We start from the raw sequence: 23,300 nt of genomic DNA on the forward strand, positions 1-23,300 counted from the left end.
AACCTCCTTTTATCTAGCAACATCCACTGGGTGCCTACTATGCATCAGGTCTGGTACAAAGTTAAGAAAAAGCCACTGGCCATAAGTGAGGAGGAAGACACAGAGGCCAAGCCTCACCATCCTGAAGTAATGGCTTCTAGAAATCATACCTTCATCATGGGCACCCTCCCCGATGGGTATCCCAACATACACCATCACGTTAACTGCATCAGACACATCTAAATGAAGGTTCGTTGTGCCAACTCTTCTATCTTCCGCAGTTATCAAGCCTGAGGGAAAAGGAGGATATGCAGGGTGAAAGGGCAATACTGTGAAAAATCCACAAAGACCCTATAAGTGCAAACATACTCAAAGATGTTCTTAAATGGGTAACAGTGAGAGAGTGAAGTCTGTTTATTAAGAAATCATTCTTCTCTTTTCTAGTGTTTTAAGATTGATTTCTACCTTGGCTGACACTATCATTAGATTTGGCCATTGAACCGATTCACACCACCCCCCCCCCGCAACAATCTCTCCTTTAAAAGCAAAATGGATACGGGCATTACTGACATTCAATAGAAGCTTGGCTTTCATAGTGATTTATGGCCTTACTATGACTCCACAAAGAGCACGCTGGGTAGCATGGTACTCAGACTTCTTCACTGTTATTTTATCAAGTCTCTTAAAAACTAAGAATCAGGGGCGCCTGGGTGGCTCAGTCGTTAAGCGTCTGCCTTCAGCTCAGGTCATGATCCCAGGGTCCTGGGATCGAGCCCCACATCGGGCTCCCTGCTCAGCAGGAGGCCTGCTTCTCCCTCTCCCACTGCCCCTGCTTGTGTTCCCTCTCTCGCTATGTGTCTCTCTGTCAAATAAATAAATAAAATCTTAAAAAAAAAAAAACAACTAAGAATCATGTCTTCTTGCACAGAATATTTGAGAGGAAGCTTTCGAATTATTGGAGATACACAAGTTATAGATGTGACACAAATCAATACGACAAAAGCAAGCACATTCAAAACCATCCTGGGGTGCCTGGCTGGCTCAGTTGGTAGTGCATGTGACTCTTGATCTCAGGGTTTTAAGGTTAGTCCCATGTTGGGTGTAAAGATTACCTAAAAGTAAAAAAAATCTTTAAAAAAAAAACAGTAAATAAAATCTAAAAAAAAGAAAAGAAAAGAAAAGAAAAAGGGGTGCCTGGGTGTCTTAGTCGGTTAAGTGTCTGCCTTCGGCTCAGTTCATGATCCCAGGGTCCTGGGATCGAGCCCCACATTGGGCTCCCTGCTCAGTGGGGAGCCTGTTTCTCCCTCTCTTCCCCACTTGTGCTCTCTCTTGCTATCTCTGTCTTTCTCTCTCTCAAATAAATAAAATCTTAAAAATAAATAAATAAATAGAAATAAATAAATAAAGAGGCGCCTGGGTGGGGGCTCAGTTGGTTAAGCGTCTGCCTTCGGCTCAGGTCATGATCCCAGGGTCTTGGGACTGAGTGCCACGTCGGGTTCCCTGCTCAGCGGGGAGTTTGCTTCTCCCTCTCCCTCTGCCTCCTTCCCCCGCCAATCATGCTCTGTCTCTGTCTCTCTCAAATAAATAAAATCTTAAAACAAACAGAGGCACCTAGGTGGTACAGTCAGTTAAGTGTCCAACTCTTGGTTCCAGCTCAGGTCATAATCTCAGGGTTGTGATATCCAGCCCGGGTTGGGTTCCATGCTCAGCACGGAGTCTGCCTGAGATTCTCTCTCCTTCCCTCTCCCTCTACACCTCCCCCTGCTCATACTCTCTCTAAAATCAATCTTCTTAAAAATAAACAAACAAACTAATTAATTAATTAAAACACACACACACACACACACACACACACAACAAAGGGTCGCCTGGATGGCTTAGTCGGTTAAGCAACAGACTCTTGATTTCGGCTCAGGTCATGATCTCAGGGTCATGAAATCAAGCCCTGCAAAGGACTCCATGCTGGGCGTGGAACCTGCTTAAGATTCTCTCTCCCTCTCCGTGTGCCCCTCCCCCTCTAAAACAAAACAAAACAAAACAAAACAAAACAAACAAAACTCCAAACCATCCTGGACAGTTAACTTCTCTAGCATCTGTCACTTTGCCCTCCATTACCTCTACAAACGACCCTGACTAAATATCTCCCTCTATAGGTGAAATGGGGAATGGCAGCATCCAAAAAGGGCAATTTGCGCTTCTCCCTCATACCGTAGGCATTATACATCTTGGGGCCCAGATCGGGCCTTACAAAGTAGCTGGGTAGCCTAGAAGCCAGATTGAGCCTGCCATCTCGTTTGGTATATTCTGGCAAGGGAAGGTTCTCCATCAGATCTTGAAACCTATAAAAGATCAGGAAAGATGACTTAGCTTGTTACAGGGGAAAAAAGCAAAGAGGCAAAGTCCCCTTTTCTATAATTACTTTGAGATGCTCCAGCAAGGCAGAAGTGTCTCAAGATGACCCACTGTAGTTCACTAACCTTGTTGGCATCATGTCCCGAAAATCTTCCCCAGGAGGCCAGTCCTTGAGTTTAAGCACCATTGGCTGCCCATCTTCTGATCTTAATCGTTCTGGAAGATAGAAAGCACTCCCATAATCTGCTAGTTTGGCTCCTGCCTGATTTTCCAGTGACCAGAAGTTTTAGGAGACTAACTTATTATTTTCAGACTTGTAACCTGTCATAACGGACTAGGTGCGCTTTGTTTTCCTCACCCACTGCTTTAGTACATGCTATATTTTTCCATCTCACAGGAATTCCAGCCCCGTTCCTCAGTGGAAGTGCTCCACACAACCCATGGGAGCATGTGTATTCTGGGAGCCATGTTATTGCCATGAGAGCTACGTGGCTGGCACTAAGACAGAACATGTGTTCCAACCCCCCCCCCCCCACGTGCCAAGCAGACTTAACTTCAGTCCAGGGGCAGTGCTGGGTGTATAGACGCTCAGTCTGTCAGCATCAAAGCTACTTACTGCATATGATCTCGAAGCCATCCCAGAAATCCCGAACTTTCACATCGGAAATTATAGCACAGTTCCTGCAGTTCACCAAGTCCACATCCTGGTCTCCAAATTCCTGGCTAAAGGCTTCTGGCTTCCAGAGTTCAGACTTGAGCTTTTTATGTACCCCTGAAACCAGCACTGGCTGTGGAAACAAAAATATCCTGATCAGAACCATTTAGGAATACTTTTAGCTCAGGGCTAAGGGACAGAAAGGCAGTTTCCTGGGGACAACCTCCTCTTCTTCATGATGATTTACTGTTCTTTCCCAGTTTCAGAATCTAAAGATTTGAACATGGCAGTTTCAGGAAATGGAAACTACTTCTACTCCATCATTATTCTTGATTCCCACCCTGGGAGGCATGCCACAGAAATCACTTCTGTTGCTCTGGCATCTACCACTATTTTGGGTTGAGAGAACAAAAAGCTGACAAATGCACCTTTGAGAATATTTCCTCGCATCTAGAATGAAAAACTATCCAGACAATTCCATAACCTCCCCCTTTCTCAAGCACCTGCTAACGCATAAAAATTAGCAAGTGTTATCACACTATCATTCAAACTTGTGTGGCCTTGAAATGTTTACCTAGAACAGTACCACTCACTTCCACCCACCTTCGCCTTACCCCCATGTCACACTTAAGGATTTTCCTCTAAAGGTGTCATTAACGGCAGATCACCACTTCACAGACATTTCAACCGCCCTTTTAAGAACACGCAGCTACACACTATATAGAAATATAAGAATTATATAGAAATAGAAGGAACCACGATATATGTTTAGGAATCTTCTGATTTTTTTTAAACCCAAGAAAAATCGAAGTAGCAAGGCTGTCTAAGATGAACTTACTATGTCTTAATCTCCCTGGCAAAAAGTCTCCCAGACAGAAATGAAACTCTCCTGGCAGCTGTGGTGGATAAGCAGCCAGCCGGCCCAGGTAACTGCTTATTCTTACTTACCTGGCCTTGCTTCCAACACTCCCGGAAGATCTTCCAATTGTTTTTGTTGCTGGGGTCATGAAGACACAGAAGTCTGCCATCACAGAGCCAGGAGTGAGAGGTATGGGGGTCCAGCACATTTAACCCCATCACCATCTCCTTCACTTCCTTTTGGGTATCAGTCAAGTTACAGGCCCGCTTTGCAGCATCTGAGGTTTTCTTATTTTCTACCACTGAGGCAATGATGTGGTCAAGGAAGTTGGGTAGGCTGGCCTTGTTCTTCACTCCCTGTCACACACAATTCCATCAGGTAAGTCTGACTGAGGCACCATGAGAAGAGCATTCACAAAACTGCCTCCCAGCTGTCTTCACAAGGAGGAGTTCTGATTTACCTCATTAAGTTTCATAAAAGTTACTGAAACTGCTTTTGTAACTGAAGGGCGGGGTCTATTAAGTCAAGATCTTAAATTTTCCTGTCCTTCATATTGTGCTTCACGTTTATAAAAGAAAGGTACGGAAAGATCCCCTCTGCCTCAGGAGACTGGAGACCTAAGAAATATCTTTGGCATCCAGCCTGGTATTAAGGATTTGCATGGAGACCACAGGGATCACAGAATACTGTAGCTGAGTGGAAACGATCATTGACTTTGAAGGTTATAATTTTTTTTTCTCACCAGCGTGCCCAAGGGATACAATACTTCAATTAAGTAATAAAGAGACTTATCAAGGCAGTGCCTTTTTTAACCAGGGAGTATACCCCAATAAAGGGGTAAACCAAAGTATCCAACTGGAAAGGTATAATCTGAAAGAAGTCTCCTAATCCCAATTCTTCCCCTGCTTCTCACACAAGTGAGAATCTCTCACATGTTTCAGGTGATGGGAAAGCTCAGGCTCAGAAATCAAAATGACATCTGTAATGTCAGAACTGAGAGTGCTTTTGTAAACATGATTATTCCTATGCCTGAAATATCACTAATCATTATTTGTACAGAGTATATGTAATCATGTAACTTCCTGGGAAAACTAAAAAAGGAAAAGGAGAACTGACAGAGCATGTACAAATAAAACAGAGCCAAAAGTAATTTTTTAAGTCACGAATCCAAAAGAGAAACAAATAATCCACATCGTACAGGGCTCAACCACCCACAGATCATCGAATTTCAGCCATTAATCATAAAAAAGAATTTGATAAGCATGTTCATGTACTTGCTTGAAATGATCTCGAAGATAATACAAACTGAAAGCAGAAAAGCAAGGTGTAGAACACGTGTGTAAAAAGAGGGGGAAGAAACTATATATGTGTGTGTGTATATATATATACACACACACACCGTAAGCCCCTGAAACGATGACTGACCTCCAGAAAGGAAAACAGGTAGCTGGGAGACAACGATGGGAAGGAAACTTCTCACTCTATCATTTAAATTTTGTATCTTGTGAATTCCTTCATTCAGTAAATGCTTAACAAACACCTACTATGTATCAAACTGTGGCACTAGTGATTCAGAAGTGAATAAAAGTAAAAAAATCCTTTAAGGAGAGGTAAGACAGAAAAGAAATCAAACATGGTGATGAATGCTACGGAAAAAACATGAAGTGCCAGGAAGACAGTTATGGAGGAGAATGGGAGTGTGATGGACTTGAAAAAGGGTAATTTAAGAAGAAGGCTTACAGGATGTGACATTTCAGGAGGGAGGAGACGAAACTGATGATGAAGCAAGCCTGTGGTTACATGGGAAAGTTCGTTCCAGTTGGAAGAAAAGGACAAGTGCAAAGGCTCTAAGGAGGGAGGCTGCCTGGTCCTGTTCAGAGAACAAGAAGGTGGGGGTGGCCAGAACAGCATGCACAAGGAGAGTGGTAGCTGAAGCCAGGGAAGAGCGGGGAAGACACACGGATAGGGCTGGAGCCTTCCGGTCCACTGAAAGGACTCTGTTTACACTATGAGAAAAATAGGAAGCCCTCGAAGGACTTTAGGCAGAGCTGCCATAAATCATGGCAATGAGATCACTTATATTTTAAAAGACTCACTCTAGCTGCTGTGCTGACAACAGACTAGAGTGGAGAAGGGAAGAAATAAAGGGGACCTATAAGGAGTTTACTACAAACATGCAGGAAAAGGGAGGATGTTGGCTCAGACCAGATGGGAAGTGGTGGAGCTGATGAGAAATGGGTGGACTCTGAATCCATTTTAAAGATCAAACTGAGGATGTGCTGGCAGATTAGATATGACATGTGAGAGACGACTCCCAAGATTTCTGGCCAAGCAATGGGAAAAATGCAGATGCCCATGACCAAGAGAGGGAACTAAAGGAGAAGCAGGCTTATGGGCAGAAGAGGCAGGAATGTGGTCTTACACGCGTTAGGTTTGAGGTGTCTATTAGATATCCAAGAGAAGGGGGCATGGATGTACTGCCTAGGTTAAAAAAAAATTAATGCCCATTATTGTCAAGAAAATAGTGATTTCTGCTGACTGAAAGTTACAATGTCTCAATTTCTAGTGACTTCTTAACACGGCACAAAAAGTTCACGATTTAAAAGGATCCCAAACATTCCCCAAACTCAATGTAAAGAAAGATCTTGTCAGCTGGACAGACAATGTACAGAATACAAGTTACCCATATACACTCTAACCCACTTATCAGATCTCTGATGGCTCTTGACTGGAAAAAGCTAGAGTTGTAGAAAGGACACTTACTGCTGAGGATGTAGAGAAGACCGGGGGGAAGGGTATGCCGGTGTCCAAGGGGGTCTGAGGAAGCTTTCCGGGCCCGGAGTGAAGGAGGTCTCGCAGGCTAGAGCCTTCGGTTTTGTTGTTGGAGGCAGTGGGACCCAATAACAGACTGTTAAAAAGCTTTGGAGTCAACGGAGAGACCTTTGCAGTGGAGTTGAACGAGTCCAGCCCAAAGGGTGAATGAGACTCCTTACTGAGCACCGACCTCAGGGACCCTGCTTCTGTAAGGACATAACCGGGAATAGCATTAGGCATGATAAGGAACATCCAGCAGGCAAGTGACTCCTAAATATCAGCCAAGTGGTAAGGAGGAGAGACTTTCCCCTCCCTGCCCCGCAAGCTACATACGGTTTGTCTGGGTCAAGCCTGACCAGGTAGGACTATAGTAGGATCATGGCCAAGGAGAAGCTCTCCTACTTCTTTCCTTTCCCAGATCTGGATTTCAAACTTCCTCTTGTTCCCATCCATCTTTCATCTCCCTCGTTTGCTAAGACAGTGTTTCTGCAATGGGGTCTCCAGAACACTTGTACTGGAATCACCTAGAGTGATCACTAGAAATGGAGATTCTTTTATTTATTTATTTATTTTTATTTTTTTAAAGATTTTATTTATTTATTTGAGAGAGAGAGAGCATGAGAGGGGGGAGGGTCAGAGGGAGAAGCAGACTCCCTGCCGAGCAGGGAGCCCGATGCGGGACTCGATCCTGGGACTCCAGGATCATGACCTGAGCCGAAGGCAGTCGCTTAACCAACTGAGCCACCCAGGCGCCCTAGAAATGGAGACTCTTGATCGTTCTCTTAAGAGATTGTCATTTAATAGTTCTGGTGGGGCACAGGAATCTGCATTTTTAACAATTCCCCAGGTGACTCTTTGTGCCTACTGAAAATCAACCCTGGCTGCATAGCAGAACCACCTGGAAGCTTATTAAAAATCTATTGATTCTGACTAAAGAGGTCTGGGGTAGAGCCCAGGCATGTGCCTTTTAAAAAAAGCTCCACTTCTAGAAAGAAAATGAAAGAGATTCCCTCATTTTATGTGATTAGCAAGAGAAAGCAAGCAGCATGTTTCATAAATGTGGATGGTAATGTGTGAGTTTGAAGAATCCCGGAATAACTTGAGTGTTCCACCCACAGACAGGGCAGAGGCTTATGTTTATCTCACCTTTCGTTTCCTCTTTAGCCTTCTGAGTTGCTAAGTCTGCCAACCAGTGCAGGGCCGAAGAGGGGGGAGCTGTGTCAGGGCAAGGGGGCCTGATGGCTTTTAGCTCACTATTGCTATTTGAAGCTGAACTCTCTGCTTTCAGAGCCTCATCAGATCTGACGTCAGTGCTGTCGGCTCTCGGAACATGGTCGGTCTCTGATGTTACTGCTGCAGGTCCTCCTCCGCCTGAGAAGGTGCTTTCACTTCCAGAAGAGGCACTAGGGTTTATGCTAGGAAGCTAAGCACAGAAGGCCAACACGGTTAGAGTGCTATCCTTGCATAGGAAAAAAAAACACATAGTAAGGGCTGCTGACACTGAAAAAGTCTAGGAAAACAACATGAAACTGTCCCATAAACTGCTATTTCATTCATTCATTCATTCACTCATTTACCATATATTTAAGGAGTCCTACAATGTGACAGAAACTATGCTTGGTTCTGTGGAAAGAATAGTGAACATAACAATAAATAATACAATATATTTTAAAATGTTATTAAACTATATTTATGTAGCATGCCTGAGGCTCAATTTCTGCAATGGCAAACAGGTGATTAGAACGTGACCTCATAAAGCTGTTCTGAGGATTAAATGAGATAGTATATGCCAAGAGCTCGGTATAGTGTTTGGCACACATAAATGCTCCATAAATGTTTATTGGTCTATTACTGAATTTTCCAGATGATTTGCTCTAATGTGCCGAGTCTACTGAAAATATATCTTGAGATTCATCAGCCTTAATTCCCGTGCCTCCTGCTGACCATATGTTAGTTGTGTTCTTGGAAAGCCCTCCAAATACAAGCAGGTGGGGGGGGTGTGTGTGCGTGTGCATGTGTGTTTTTAAAACAGCCTCTTGTTCAAAACAGTTACCATCGAACCGGAATGACCTCCACCTCTGACAGAGCAATGAGCAAACCACTGCCTCTCTGGAGGCCTGGCATTGTTTTCAGGGTAGAATGATCCCAGCTCAGCAGGTCAATCTTCATATTTCTGTCCTCAGTACCTAACATGACAAGGACAGGGACCATGCACACAGATAGGACTGCCTTCCTAGTAACATTTTCTATACTTCTTACCTACACAAGGACCCTGAAGTATAAATCTTGACAAGATGCAGAGAATTTCTTTGTGCTATTTATCAACCCAGCCTGAACTGGTTTTAAAGATGAAGAGAAACTCATACCAGGCAGAGGGAATTCAAATCCCTTGAGTAACTTTTTTGGGGCTCCCTCTAGAAACACTTCTCCATCCCCTAATTCCTCAGGTATCCTACAGTAACCTAGGACAACACAGGTGAAAATGGGGCATTTCCTGGTACTAAGAAGCGAAATTTCTCTCACTTATACCCACACATACCACTTTACCTGTGACATCCCATTGGTGACAGCAGGTCTCAATACAGATTTGTTCTGCCGACTAATACAAGGGCAGTTTGCTTTTATTCCCCACTTGCCCCGGGCAGCATGTACCATGTCTCCAATATTGTAAAGAGCTGGAAGACAGCAACAACAAAAGCCTCAGAACGTTTCATGTATTGTGCTAAGGATCTCATTTACATTATCTTCCTCAACCCTTACCACATTTCAATGAGGTAGTAGCTTTTACCCTCAATTTTTTTTTGAAAAATATATTTTTTTAATTAAAAAAATTTTTTTTTTTTTACGATTTTATTTATTTGACAGAGAGAGAGAGAGTGCACAAGCAGGGGGAGTGGGAAAAGCAGGCTCCCTGCTGAGCAGAGGCTTGATCCCAGGACCCTGGGATCATGACCTGAGCCGAAGGTAGACACTTAACCGACTGAGCCACCTGGGCGCTCCTAAATTTATTTTTTAAGTAGGCTCCACACCCAGACCTCAAGACCCTGAGATTAAGAGTCACATGTTTTACTGACTAAACCAGCCAGGCACCCCTAAAGATTGTATTTTTTAAGTAATCACTACACCTAATATAGGGCTCAAACTCACAACCCCAAGATCAAGAGTCGCACACTGCACCGACTGAGCCAGCCAGGCGCCCCATACTCTCAATTTTTGATGATGAAACTGATACTCAGAGAAGTTTACGTCATTTGCTCAAGCACACATAGTTGGTAAATGGGAATACTAATAGTTTAACTGAGGTATACCTAGCTCTGAAGTTCTGTGCACTCTTAACTACTAAGCTACACTCCCTCTTCTAGTAAACATTAACAAGGTGACCTGCAGGAGAAACTCTAGGGTTAGATTCCTCAACGTTCGAGAGCATGTAAACATTTTGAATTGTATACTTGAGATTTATATGCTTTAAGTTATACCTAACTTAAACGTGGGGAAAAAACCAGACCAATGTAAACTTAATGTGAACATTTACAATCAATGCTTAGATCAGTAGGGAGCAGGCATCCTATCAGTGCACTGAGGGAACCCTTCTGCTTGGAAGCACTGGGGTATAAGGATCCAAAGAGTGCTCCTGCCACAGCAGAGGAGAATACAGATAGTAGATTGACCATCTTCAATGTGTATGTGTTATCGGAAGTGTGGAAGCTGGAAACAGACTTATGGAGGAATCAATGAAGTAAGCTGGGACTGTGACATAAACACGACCATTCATTCCTACTGTTAAGCTGCCTTCTTCATGGATTCAAGAGGTCTGAGTAGCTTCAGCTGGATTTTTACAAACCTAAAATCAAAAGTCTTTCTGGAAACATGTGGGACTTTCTCTATTCTGATCCTGCCAACCACAGGAATGTAAAATGTTATGTAGAAAAGCAACCAACTTCTCTAACCAGAAAGATGAGGCAAAGTGTGTGCACTGGCTGCATAAAATCTAACCGATATCTAACGATTCAAACTGTCAGAAAAATCTGGGGAGGCGTAACAAAAATCAGGCCAAGATAAACCATTTCACCAGATTTTATGGTGTATGAATTATAACTCAATTAAATTAAAAACACTTTTTTCCCCACCAAAATTTTTTATTTTTAATATTTTAAAAATTGTTTATTTAAGTAATCTCTACACCCAATGTAGGGCTCAAACTCACAACCCCGAAATCAAGAGCCACCATTCCTCCAACTGAGCCAGCCAGGAGCCCCTCTTTCACCAAATTTAAAAAAGAACTCCCTTAACCTGTGCCAGGGATGATCTGTGTGGGCATGAGATTCTCTGGTTCATGGGACTGTCCCTTTGCACACTTCAACCAGGAGAAAACCTCTTCATCACCCATCTCTTCTGTCTCTGAAACAGAAATGAAATGACTTCATTTATTTTGCGAGGGTCACAAGATGTATCCTTCTTAGTGAGTCAGAGTTTCAGATCCTAAAGGCCAATTTTCTCATGGGCCAGAGAAGATAACATCTAACTTTTAAAAAATCTGGTTCATTGTTTTATTGTTATCTATTGTATATACATACAAAAAATTTAACAATTTAAAGTGTGCACTTCAATGAATTTTGACAAATGTATACAATTGTATAAACACTACCACCATCATGATATAGAACATTTCCATCTCTCTTCCTGATGTTCCCTCAAGTCCTTTGCTTGTGGTCAAAAGCCTTTTCTTAACCTCTGGCCACCACTGATCAACTTTCTAATACTAACGTTTTGTTTTTTCTAGAATTTCATATAACTGGAAGCATACAGTATATAGTCATTTGTGTTGGGTTTCTTTCAGATAGCATGATTTGAGATTTATACATATTGTTCATGTATCAGTAATTCATTCCTTTTTATGGCTGAGTACTTTTCCATGGTATGGATATACTTTAAAAAAACAACAACAAAAACCCCTCATTCAATAGCTGGTGAACAGTTGGATTGTTTCCAGTTTGGGGCTATTATGAATAAAGTTGCTATAAACATCCAAGGACAATCTTTTATGTGGACACGCTTTCATTTCTCTCATAAATACCTAGAAGTGGAATGCTGGGTCATATGGTACGTTTATGTTTAAATTTGTAAGAAATGGCCATACAGGTTTTCCAAAGTGATGGTACCAATTTGCATTCCTACCAGCAATTTTAAGAGTTCTAGTTTCTCCACATCCTTCGCAACACTTGGTACTGTCAGTTTCTAAAATTCTAGCCTTCCAAGTGGATATTAGGGATTTTTCATTATGGTTTTAATTTTCCATTGATCTATCTTCTTTGATAAAGTATCTGTTCAAATCTTTTGCTCACTTAAAAATTGGGTTGTCTTCTTATTGAGTTATAAGAGGTCTTTATGGTGGATTCAAGTCCTTTAACAAATATGGGAGGCTTGCCTTTTGACTGTTTTTGAAGAGCAAAAACTTTCAAATTTGATAGTATTTTTTCTTTTGCTTTTTGTGTCCTATCTAAAAAATACTTATCCAACCCAAGGACACAAAGATCTTCTATTTCTTCCTTTTAGAGGTTTTTATAGTTTTCGCTTTTATGTTTAGGCCTATGATTTACTTAAGAGTTAACTTTTAATATATGGAGTGAGTAAAAATTAAGTTTGAGTATGAATACACAATTATTCCAGTACCATTTGTTGAAAGAACTATCTTTTCCCCACTGAATTATTGTGGCACCTTTGTCAACTAATCAATTGATTATATACGTGTGTATTATCTCTGTTCTATTGTATTACCACAGTGCCTTGATTCCTGTAGCTTTATAATAACTCTTAAAATGAAGTAGTTCAAATCCTCCAGCTGCCTTCTTTTTCAAAATTGTTTTGATTATTCTAGTCCTTTGAATTTCATATAAATTTTAGAACCAGCTTGTCAATTTCTACAAAAAGGTCTACTGGGATTTTGATTTGAATTACATGTAATAGATTAATTTGGAAGAAGTAACATCTTAGTACACAATCTTCTTTCCATGAATATGGCACATCTCTGCATTTATTTAGTCTTTTTTCATTTTTCTCAGCAATATGTTGCAGTTCTCAGTGTATGTGTTTTTTGCATTTTGACTAAATTTATCCCTACACAATTCATGTTTTTTTGATGCTACCATAAATAATACTGATTTAAAAATTCAAATTACTCATTGACACCATACAGAAATAGAATTGATTTTTGTTGTGTTGAGTTTGTCCTGCAATCTTGCTAAACTCATATTTTAGTTCTTATAGCTTTTTTGTAGATTTCTTGGGGTTTTCTTTTTTTTTTCTTTGAAGTTTCCCCCAGCCAAATAATCTCTACATCTGCGGTGCCTGGCTGGCTCAGTCGGTAGAACACATGACTCTTGAAGTTGACTTGGGTTGTGAGTGTAAGCCCCACAGCGGGTGTAGAGATTACCTAAAAACAAAATATTAAAAAAAAAAAAAAAAAAGACTACAAAGTTAAAAAAAGAACAAATCTCTACACCCAACATGGGGCATGAACGCATGACCCTGAGATCAAGAGTAACACCCTCTTCTGACTGGGCCAGCCAGGCACTCTACTTGGTATTTTCTATATAGATGATCATGTCACCAGGAAATAAAAAAACATTTTACTTTGTTCCAGTCTATATGCCTTTTTGGGGGAGGAGGGGTATGCTTTTATTTCTTCATGTGGACTAGTAACTCCAGCTCAGTGCTGAATAGAAGTTATGAAAAGTAGACACCTTGCTTTGCTCCTGATCTCAGGGAGAAAAATTCAGTCTTTTGAATTATGTAAGATGTTCCTACCTATATCTATCTAGGTTCAGTGTTTTTCAACCTTTATTTATCACTCCCTCAAAGACCTTTTTAGACATTTTTTTTTTTTTGTAATTATGCTACCCACCCCAAGAAAACTGAATACAAGATACACTGTGTATCTGTTTATTTGTCCCATTTTTTGCTACATTTTCCTCCGTCTTTTCAATTAACTGCTTTTATGATTTGATTTTGTCTCTACTTCTGGCTTATTTAGCTATATATACCTCTTAGTTATTGTTTGCTCTAGGGTTTGTAGTATAACTTAGCACAGTCTATCTTCAAATATCATACCACTCTTCAGACACAGTGTGAGACCCTTATGAAACTATTCCTCCATTTCCCTCCCTTTCTTTTGTGCTGTTACTACGTATTTTAATTTTACATATATAATCAACCCCACATTACATTGCTACTTTTCCTTTAAACAGCTATCTTTTAAAAAGATTAAGAAAGTCTTTTATATGTACTCACATATTTATCACATAGGAAGTTTTTCATTCCTTTGTGTAAATCCGAATTCCCTTACTGTATCAATTGTTTTCCCTGAATAAAACTACCTTTGAGTGTGAATCTGCTGGGGATGATCTCTATCAGCTTTTCTTGGTCTGAAAAACTATTTCACTCTCATTTTTGAAAGATATTTTCAGTAGGTATGAATTTCAGGTTAAAAGGTTTGTTTTTAGGACTTGCAGATGTTCCATTGTCTTCGGGTAAACAGGGTTTCTGACAAGTTGGCTGTCATTCTTATCTTTGTTACTTTGTATATAATGTGTTGTATTTTTTTTTCCCTCCTGTGATTTTCAGATTTTCTCTTAATCACTGCTTTTAAGTAAGGTGGGTTATGATGTGCTTTGGGTGGTTTTCTTAATGCTTCTTCTGTTTGAGATTGTTGGATTTGTGGTTTTATAGCTTTTTCATCAAATTTGGAAAATTTATGGCTCTATTTGTTTAGGTATTTTTTGTATTTGCCTTCCCACTGTTTCTCTTTCTGGAACTCCCAACAATTATATGTTTGGTAGACTGCCTGGTATTTCCTGTACTTCAACAAGGCACTCTTCAATTTATAAAAGTTTAAGTCTTTCTTCTCTCTGTGCTTAGTGTTGGTTTTCTACTGTTATGCGTAACTTCAGCTTCTTCTGCAGTGTCTCATTTGCTATTATCCCACCTAGCGTAATTTTTTTTGAGGTATTTTTCATCCCTATATGATTCACTTGGGTCTCTTACGTATTTTGTTTCTCTACTCATCATGTTCATGTCTCCCTTTATGTCTTTCAATATATTTATATCATTTATAATAGCAGCTTTAAGGTCCTTTTACAGTAATTCTATCATCACTGTCATTTCTGGATTTGTTTCTATTGATGGTTTCTTTTCCCCAGATTATTGGTCATATTATCCTGCTTTTTTACATATCTGATTATGCTTTTATTTAAAAATTTTTTATTACTGAAGTATAGTTGACATATAATTGATATACTGAAGCAGTTTCAGGTTTACAACATAGTGATTTGACAATTCTATACATTACTCAATGCTCACCATGATAAATGTAGTTGCCATCTGTCACCATACAGTGTTACTACAACATTAATTACTATATTCCCTGTGCCATACTTTTCATCCCTGTGACTTATTTATTTTATCACTGGAACTCTGTACCTCTTAACCCCTCTCACCTATTTTGCTCACCTCCCACTGCTTCCCCTCAGGCAATCACTAGTCTGTTCTCTGCATTTATTTATGAGTTTACTTATTTGTTCATATTAGTTTTTATTTTTATTATTTAATTATTATTTTTTAGAGAGAGCAAGAGCGTGCGAGGGGGGTGGGGGGAGGGGCAAAGAGAGAGGGAGAGAGAATCTTTTTTTTTTTTTTAAAGATTTTATTTATTTGATAGAGAGAGACATGGTGAGAGGGAACACAAGAAGGGGGAGTGGGACGGGGAGAAGCAGGCTTCCCGCAGAGCAGGGAGCCCGATGCAGGGCTCGACCCCAGACCCTTGGGATCATGGCCTGAGCCGAAGGCAGATGCTTAATGACTGAGCCACCCAGGCGCCTGAGAGGGAGAGAAAATCTTAAGCAGGCTCCAGGCCCAGCATAGAGCTTGACGTGGGGCACAATCTCATGATCCTGAGATCATGACCTGAGCTGAAATCAAGAGTTGGATGCTTAACTGACTGAACCACCCAGGCACCCCTTTATTATTTTTTAATTAAAAAATTTCTTCTTAGTCTCTACGCCCAATGTGGGGCTTGAACTCAGGTCCCCAAGATCAAGACTCGCACGCTCTACTGATTGAGCCAGCCAGGTGCCCCTGTTTTGTTTTTTAGATTCCACACATAAGTGAAAAATACGGTATCTGTCCTTCTCTTATTTCACTTAGTGCAATACCCTGTAAGTCCACCGATGTTGTTGCAAGTGGCAAGATGTCCTTCTTTTTTATGACAGAGTAGTATTTCATTGTGGGTATGTAGGTGTATATGTGTATACACCACCCCCCCTTCTTCTTTATCCATTCATCTACTGATGGACACTTGGGTTGCTTCCATATCTTGCCTATTGTAAATAGCAATGCAGTAAACATTGGGGTGCATCTTTTTGAATCAGTGTTTCCATTTTCTTTGGGTAAATACCCAGTAGTGGAATTACTAGATCACATTTACATGTTTAATTTTTTTGAGAGACCTCCATACTGTTTTCCACAGTGACTACACCAATTTACATTCCCACCAAGTGCATGGAGGGTTCCTTTTTCTCCATCCTCCCCAACACTTGTTATTTCTTGTCTTTTTGATATTAGCCATTCTGACACGTAGGATCTCATTGTGGTTTTGGTCTGCATTTACCTGATGAGAATAACGTGGAACATGTCTTCATGTGTCTGTTGGCCAGCCGTATGCCTTCTTTGAAAAAATGTCTATGCAGGTCCTCTGCCCATTTTTTAACCAGACAGGGTTTTTTTGAGTTAAGTTTTCTATATAGTTTGGATATTAACCCTTTATTGGATATATCACTTGCAAATATCTTCTTCCATTCAGAAGGCTGCCTTTTCGTTTTGTTGATGGAAGTTTCCTTTGCTGTGGAAAAGCTTTTTATTTTGGTATAGTCCCAATAGTTTATTTTTCTTTTGTTTCCCTTGCCTGAAAAGACATATCCTGAAAAATGTTGCTAAGGCCAGTGCCCAAGAGATTACTGCCTGTGTTTTCTTACAGGTGTTTTATGCTTTTGGGTCTCACATTATTAATACATTTTGAGTTTATTTTTCTGTATGGTGTAAGAGAGTGGTCTGGTTTCATTCCTTTGCAAGTAGCTGTCCAGTCTTCCCAGCACCATTTACCAAAGAGACTCATACCTGATTTTTCTTTTTCTTTTTTTTTTTCAAGTCAACTCTATCCCCAGTGTGGGGCTCAAACTCACGACCCTGAGATCAAGAGTTGCATGCTCTAGTGACTGAGCCAGCCAGGTGCCCCCTGATTATTCACAACCGAATGCAGAGTTTTTTGACTTTAATGCTTCAGAGTACTGGATTTTGTTGTAATCCTTTATAGAGTGTTTGGTTTTAGTCTGGTGCAAAGCTGAGTAGCCTGCAGATCAGTTTGATCCTTCCAAGGCTTGCTTTACACTGTGTTATCTCCAGAGCAGCCTTTATTCTGGGACTATATTAGTCCCACTGTCAAAGTATGACTCTTCTGGACTCTACCCAATATCTTTCCACTCTGGCTGGTAGCAATACAAATGGTAAGTTGTGGAAATTATTAAGTCAATTGCTTTCTGAAGGTTCCTTTTTGGGCCTCACAGAGTTTTACTTCGTATATGTGCAGATCACTATATAGCCAAAAACTGAGGTGACCTCTCTGCAGACCTCTGGTGTTCTCTCTGTGAAGCTCTAATGTCTTCAGCACACTGCCTTACTCTTCTCAGACTCTGATCTCTGTCTCAGCTCAGTGAGATTGCCAGACGGTTTAGTTGCTCTTCCCTCTACTGCAGCCTGGAAACTGCCTGCAGGCAGTAAACTGGTGAAATTGTAGGATTTGCCTTGGTTCTTCCCTGCTCTTGGAGATCACAGGCTCATACTGCCTGCTGTCCAATGTCTAAAACCGTGGTTTCATATATTTAGTCTGGTTTTCTTGTTTATGGCAGGAGGGCAATTCCTGTGGAAGTTAATCTTTCATGGGCAGAAGTGGAAGATCTAACAGCTACATAACACACAGTACGTAGTGGATGTCAGGCCCTGTGATAACCACTTTAAATACAATATCTCATTTAATCCTCACAACAATACTGTGAGAGAAGTACTCATATTACCTTTGTTTTATAGGTAAGGAAATTGAGACTCTGAGGGATTAAGAAATTAGCCCAAGATACCACAGTTGGTGTAATAAGATGTGAAAGTAGGTTTCAAATCACAGTAGCATAAGCTCTAAACCACTGTGTTCCAATGGTTGCACAGAATCTCCAAATAAGGAGGTTAAGGGGCAAGAAAGTTTTCAGATAAGTAGTAAGATAAAGCAAGGACAAAAGGAAGCAAAGATCTGAATAGCCATTTTTCCAAAAATAAACCAATTAAGAGAGCCAATAAGCACATGAAAAGATGCTCAACACCATTAGTCATCAGGGAAATGCAAATCAAAATCACATAATGAGATAGGGAGTCCTTCCTAGCCACTATAATGGCTGTAACCAAAAAGGCAGACAGTAATAAGTGTTGGCAAAGGGGAAAAACTGGAACCCTTGTGCATTGCTGGTGGGATTATAAAACGATGTAGCTACTTTGGAATACAATTCGACAGTTCCTGAAAGGGTTAAACACAGAACTGCCATATAGCCCATCAATTCCACTCTAAGCATATACTCGAAAGAATTGAAAACCTATGCTCACACAAAAAACCTGTACACAAATGTTCATAGTGGTACTTTTCATAATAGCTCAAAATGGAAACAACCTACATGTCCATCGACTACTGAATGGATGAACAAAATGTAGCATATCCATACAATGGATTATTATTTGGCAATACAAAAAAATGAGTTAATGATACATGCTATAACGTGGATGAAGCTTTAAAACAGTATGCTGAAGTGCAAGAGGTCAGTCAAAGAGGCCAAATATTGTATGATTCCATTTACAGGACATGTACAGAACAGGTAAATCTACAGAGATGAGACAGTAAGTAGATTAATGGTTACCAAGGGCTGAGCAGAGGGAGAAATACAGTTACTGCTAATGCATACATCATTTCTTTTTGGAGCGACCACAGTGAAATCTGATAGTGGAAATAGTTGCACAACCTTGAGAATATACTAAAAACTTTTGAATTGTACATTTTAAAAGGGTGAATTATATCTCAATAAAAATGTTATTAAAAAAAAAAGAAAAACACAACAAGGGAAGGTGAAGAATAACCCTTCTTGGCTTCTTTTAGCCTACCCAGTTAGGTGGAATATTGGCAACTGTTAAGGCCTCACGATGCAACAAAAATGAGGGAAGCTAAGCAGTTCAAGAGGGGGCACAAACCCATTCTGGCTTCAAGTCCCATACCTCCAATGACAGGTTACCTTTAGAATTGAACAGGACAATATTTGCTCACCACTGCGTGGACGGCTTTTTCTGAGCCTGTAACAGTCAAGGCAGACCCCAAATCCACATTTGCGACAAACCCAGTGGATGTTGAAGAGAGTTGTTTCACATACGTCACACATCTCCCGTACACCACGCACTGCTCGCTTCCATGCCACTTTCTCTGGTGGAAAAGAGGAAGAGGAATATTGTTGACACTGATCATCGTGAGTAACAGCAAAAGATCCCAGATCCACTGACTGCTACGTGCACTGTTTTGTCCAGCAATAAAACTCAAAGATGTAAGAAGTTAATGTTTCTATAAATGTTAAGAGAAAGAAAATGGATGGAATTGCTAATATTTCTGAACAAGTGTCAATGAAAATAAATGCCCCATGTTGTTACTTAAGATACTGTAAAAATTTTGATTTGGGGGAGTTTGAAGTAAGAGGATTCTTCACCTGAAACGTAGGGAGTAATTTCATAGTAGAATTTTCCTTGGGTACTTTATCCCACAGACATGAAATATCATAAATGTCTGAATAATGGTGGGTTCTAGGTGTGAAACACGGTACCCAGTGGCACTTCATCTATTCACAAACCATGTAATATCACTAATACAAATTGGTTCAAAGGAAACTGAAAATATTCAGAGTGACCCAAACCCAGACAGGGATCAAGGAAGGAATAAAGTCTGCTGGATACAGTTAGGGCCTCAGCTACTTAGTCTGCTATAAAGAAAAGTCTTATCAGTCTTAATTCATCCAGAGAAAATGCCATCTGCCACTCTGCTACTCTGCCACCCAAAACATTTCCACCCTATTTGACACAACACATTCCTCCTTTAAGCAACAGAAAATGAAAGTTCTCAAGCAGGAGTGCCTGGAAAACAAGCAAGAGGGTGTCTTACGGTGTGGCTCCACCATCATCATGGCCTCCTTCTCGGACATCACGAGCTGGCAGAACTGGTCCCCAACGTTGGCCAGGATGTACTTTGAGGTTTCTAGGTCTATCCCTTCTGCTAGGGAGGAAGAGGGAATCCACAGGTTCATGGCATCAGGGTCACTTTGCTGGGGACTCAGAAACCCCTCTACACGGAGTACCCCCTTCCGAGTGAAGATCAACCTGAGATGGGAAGGTAGATAGTCAAATACATGGTAAAAGGCAGCAGCCATGCAAACTAATACACATCGAAAACCCTAGGAGCTAGAAACATTAAAGGGACTTAAAAGCAATCAGTGTGCATTAAGAATTTTCACCCTGGAGGGCACCTGGCTGGCTCAGTTGGAAGGGCATCCAACTCTTGATGTTAGGGTTATAAGTTCAATCCCCAAACTGGGTGTAGACATACTTAAAAACAAAAAAACCCCAAAACATTTCCACCCTATTTGACCAACACACAGTATGTATTCTCTGCACTAGCAGAAAGGCTTGTGAACAATTAGTATGTCTGCGTTCTTTAAAAAGCTGTCCTCAGGGGATGCCTGGGTGGCTCAGTCAGTTAAGTGTCTGCCTTCAGCTCAAGTCATGATCCCAGGGTCCTGGGATTGAGCCCCGCATCAGGCTCCTTGCTCAGTGGGGAGCCTGCTTCTCCCTCTGCCTGCCGCTCCCCCTGCTTGCGCCCTGACAAATAAATAAATAAAATTAAAAAAAAAAAAAAAAAGCTGTCCTTAGAAATGCCTTTCAGTCTGTCCATCCTCCTGTCCCACCCGTGCACCCACACCACTGAACGTGACCAGAGGAAACCAGCCACGCTCAGTGTCATACTTGAAATTCGTATCTACCTATGTCAGGTAAGCCCTTCATGTTGCCTCCAAGTCACAAGTTTCCTGGTGCACACTCACGCTCCTAGATGCCTATTTCAGATCCTCACCTCTTTTCTAACCTCTAGTATAATTCTCCCCATGAGGACCTTGCTATGTATTCCACTGAGAAAATACAAAGAGCCAGAACAGATGCCCCACAAGTTCCCTCCACCATACTACCAGGCCTTCCTGCAACTGGGCCCATGTTCCATCTGACCTGCTGCTGCTAGGAATGAACTAGTTCCCAGCCAAGACCTCTCTCTCCACCTACGCTCTACATCCTATCCTCTTGCATAGGCATCACACCACATATTCTCTTTTCTACATCATCTGTTTTCCTCCCTACTGAATCATTCTTGTAAACTTGCTAGCTCAAAAATCCTCTAAAACATTTCTATCTCAAAAATCCTCTCAATCCCACACCCTCCTGCATTTATTTGTTTTTAAGAGCAGCATTTCTTGAGAGTTGTCTATACTGACTGTCACCACTTCCTCTTTCCTTTAATTTTCTCTTCATCCAATCCTACCAGGCTTTCCCTCACCAACACACCAAAAGTGTTTTTGACAAGGTCATTCCCCCCATTAAACCCAATGGTCACTTTCAGTCCTCATCTGACCTGACCCAATCCCCAGTATTTGCCACAGTTCATTATTCCTTCCTGGAAATACTTTCTTCACTTGCCTTCCAGGACACCTTACTGGCTTTTTCTTCTCAACCTCCTTTACTAGCTCCTCCTCACCTTTCCAGTCTCTCAATGTTGGAGAACACCAGGATTGATTGGTCCTAGGAATGCTCTCTTCTCTATCTACACCTGGACTCCTTCCATGATCTCAAGTAGACACAGAGCTTTATTTTTTTTTTTTTAAGATTTTATTTATTTATTTGACAGAGAGAGAGAGAGAGAACACAAGCAGGAAGAATGGGAGAGGGAGAAGCAGGCTCCCCACCAAGCAGGGAGCCGGACATGGGGCTCAATCCCAGGACCCTGGGATCATGACCTGAGCTGAAGACAGACGCTTAACCAACTGAGCCACCTAGGCGTCCCGACACACAGCTTTAAATACCTGGTGATATTCAAATTTTTAACCTCCTGCCTGGACTTCCCCCCTCAACTCCAGAGCCGAGTTTCCAGCTGCCCTTTCAACATCTCCATCTAGAAATCTAATAGCCATCTCAAATTTAACAAGCCCAAATTAAAAGTTCCCATTTTCGTCCCCAAACCTGCTTCTCCCTGAGAAATCTTATTGGTAATAGGTCAAAAGCTGTAAAATCATCTTTGACTCCATTCCTTCTTTCATACTCCTCATTTAACCCACCAGAAAATCATATGAGTACTCCCTTCAAAATATATATATTTTTTTTTTTTTAAGATTTTTACTTATTTGACAAAGAGAGAGAGAGAGGGAGAGAGCAAACACAAGCAGGGGGAACGGCAGGCAGAGGGAGAGGGAGAATCAGGCTCCCTGATAAGCAGGGAGCCAAACGTGAGGCTTGATCTCAGGATCCTGGGATCGTGACCTGAGCCGAAGGCAGACATTTAACAGACTGAGCCACCCAGGGACCCACTCAAAATATATCCTTAATCCAACCAGACTCATCATTTCCATCACTAGGCCACCATCATTTCTCACCTGGGTAATTCCAACAGCCTCCTTATTTCTCTGTGTTTCCACCTTTGCCTCAATATAATCTATTCTCAAGAAGGCAATTACAGCGATCCTTTAAAACATTCCTCAGTGTCCCTGATCAGCTCAAAACCTTCAATGACTTCTCTTTCAGCACAAAAGCCAAGGCCCTTAGAGTATTCCTTTAAAATATGGACCCATTGTTAACTCTGTGACCTCAACTCCCCGCCCCCACTCTCTCTTTTAGCCACCCTAGCTCCACAAACACATTCCAGCCTCGGACAGTTGCTCTTTGTGCCCTCTACCTGGAATGCTTGTCTCCCAGAAAAATGTGTGGACCACTCCTTCACCTCCTTCAGGTCTTTACTCAAATCTCACTTTCTAAAATCATCCTATTTATTTATTTTTTAAGATTTTATTTATTTATTTGACAGAGAGAGACACAGCGAGAGAGGCAACACAAGCAGGGGGAGTGGGAGAGGGAGAAGCAGGCTTCCCGCTGAGCAGGGAGCCGGATGTGGGACTCGATCCCAGGACCCTGGGATCATGACCTGAGCCGAAGGCAGACGCTTAACGACTGAGCCACCCAGGTGCCCCTAAAATCATCCTATTTAAACTGTAGCCTCTCTTAACCTCCCCTTACTTCAATCCTCTTTCCCGTCTTTATTTTGCTCATAGTTATTATCAGCTAACATGCCATGTATTTAATCTTTTTTCCTTATAGTCTGCCTCCTCAGCAAACCTCTAAGGGCTGATCTGTATGGTTTTATACTGTTTAACCCTCAGTGCCCACAACAGTGGCTGGCACACAGTAAGTGCTCAGTAAATATTTGCTGAA

General features: G+C 41.3%; 1 protein-coding gene across 3 annotated transcripts in view; it reads right to left on the reverse strand.

The window, feature by feature from the left end:
* Positions 1 to 23,300, reverse strand: part of KDM3B (lysine demethylase 3B) — a 64,810-nt gene that overhangs the window by 6,196 nt on the left and 35,314 nt on the right. For 2 of the 3 annotated variants that reach the window (XM_036084022.2, XM_036084034.2), the window contains 11 exons: positions 19,942 to 20,156; positions 19,063 to 19,215; positions 10,950 to 11,057; positions 9,207 to 9,334; positions 7,806 to 8,082; positions 6,609 to 6,865; positions 3,935 to 4,201; positions 2,948 to 3,119; positions 2,457 to 2,547; positions 2,188 to 2,318; positions 150 to 269 (listed from right to left, as the gene is read on the reverse strand). In XM_036084022.2, the coding sequence (XP_035939915.1) occupies positions 150 to 269; positions 2,188 to 2,318; positions 2,457 to 2,547; positions 2,948 to 3,119; positions 3,935 to 4,201; positions 6,609 to 6,865; positions 7,806 to 8,082; positions 9,207 to 9,334; positions 10,950 to 11,057; positions 19,063 to 19,215; positions 19,942 to 20,156 (1,919 nt within the window). The remainder of the gene's footprint in view (positions 1 to 149; positions 270 to 2,187; positions 2,319 to 2,456; positions 2,548 to 2,947; positions 3,120 to 3,934; positions 4,202 to 6,608; positions 6,866 to 7,805; positions 8,083 to 9,206; positions 9,335 to 10,949; positions 11,058 to 19,062; positions 19,216 to 19,941; positions 20,157 to 23,300) is intronic. The other variant, XM_036084030.2, reaches the window with a different exon arrangement.

Source organism: Halichoerus grypus, chromosome 2 (assembly GCF_964656455.1).
Source record: "Halichoerus grypus chromosome 2, mHalGry1.hap1.1, whole genome shotgun sequence".
Lineage (NCBI taxonomy): Eukaryota > Metazoa > Chordata > Mammalia > Carnivora > Phocidae > Halichoerus > Halichoerus grypus.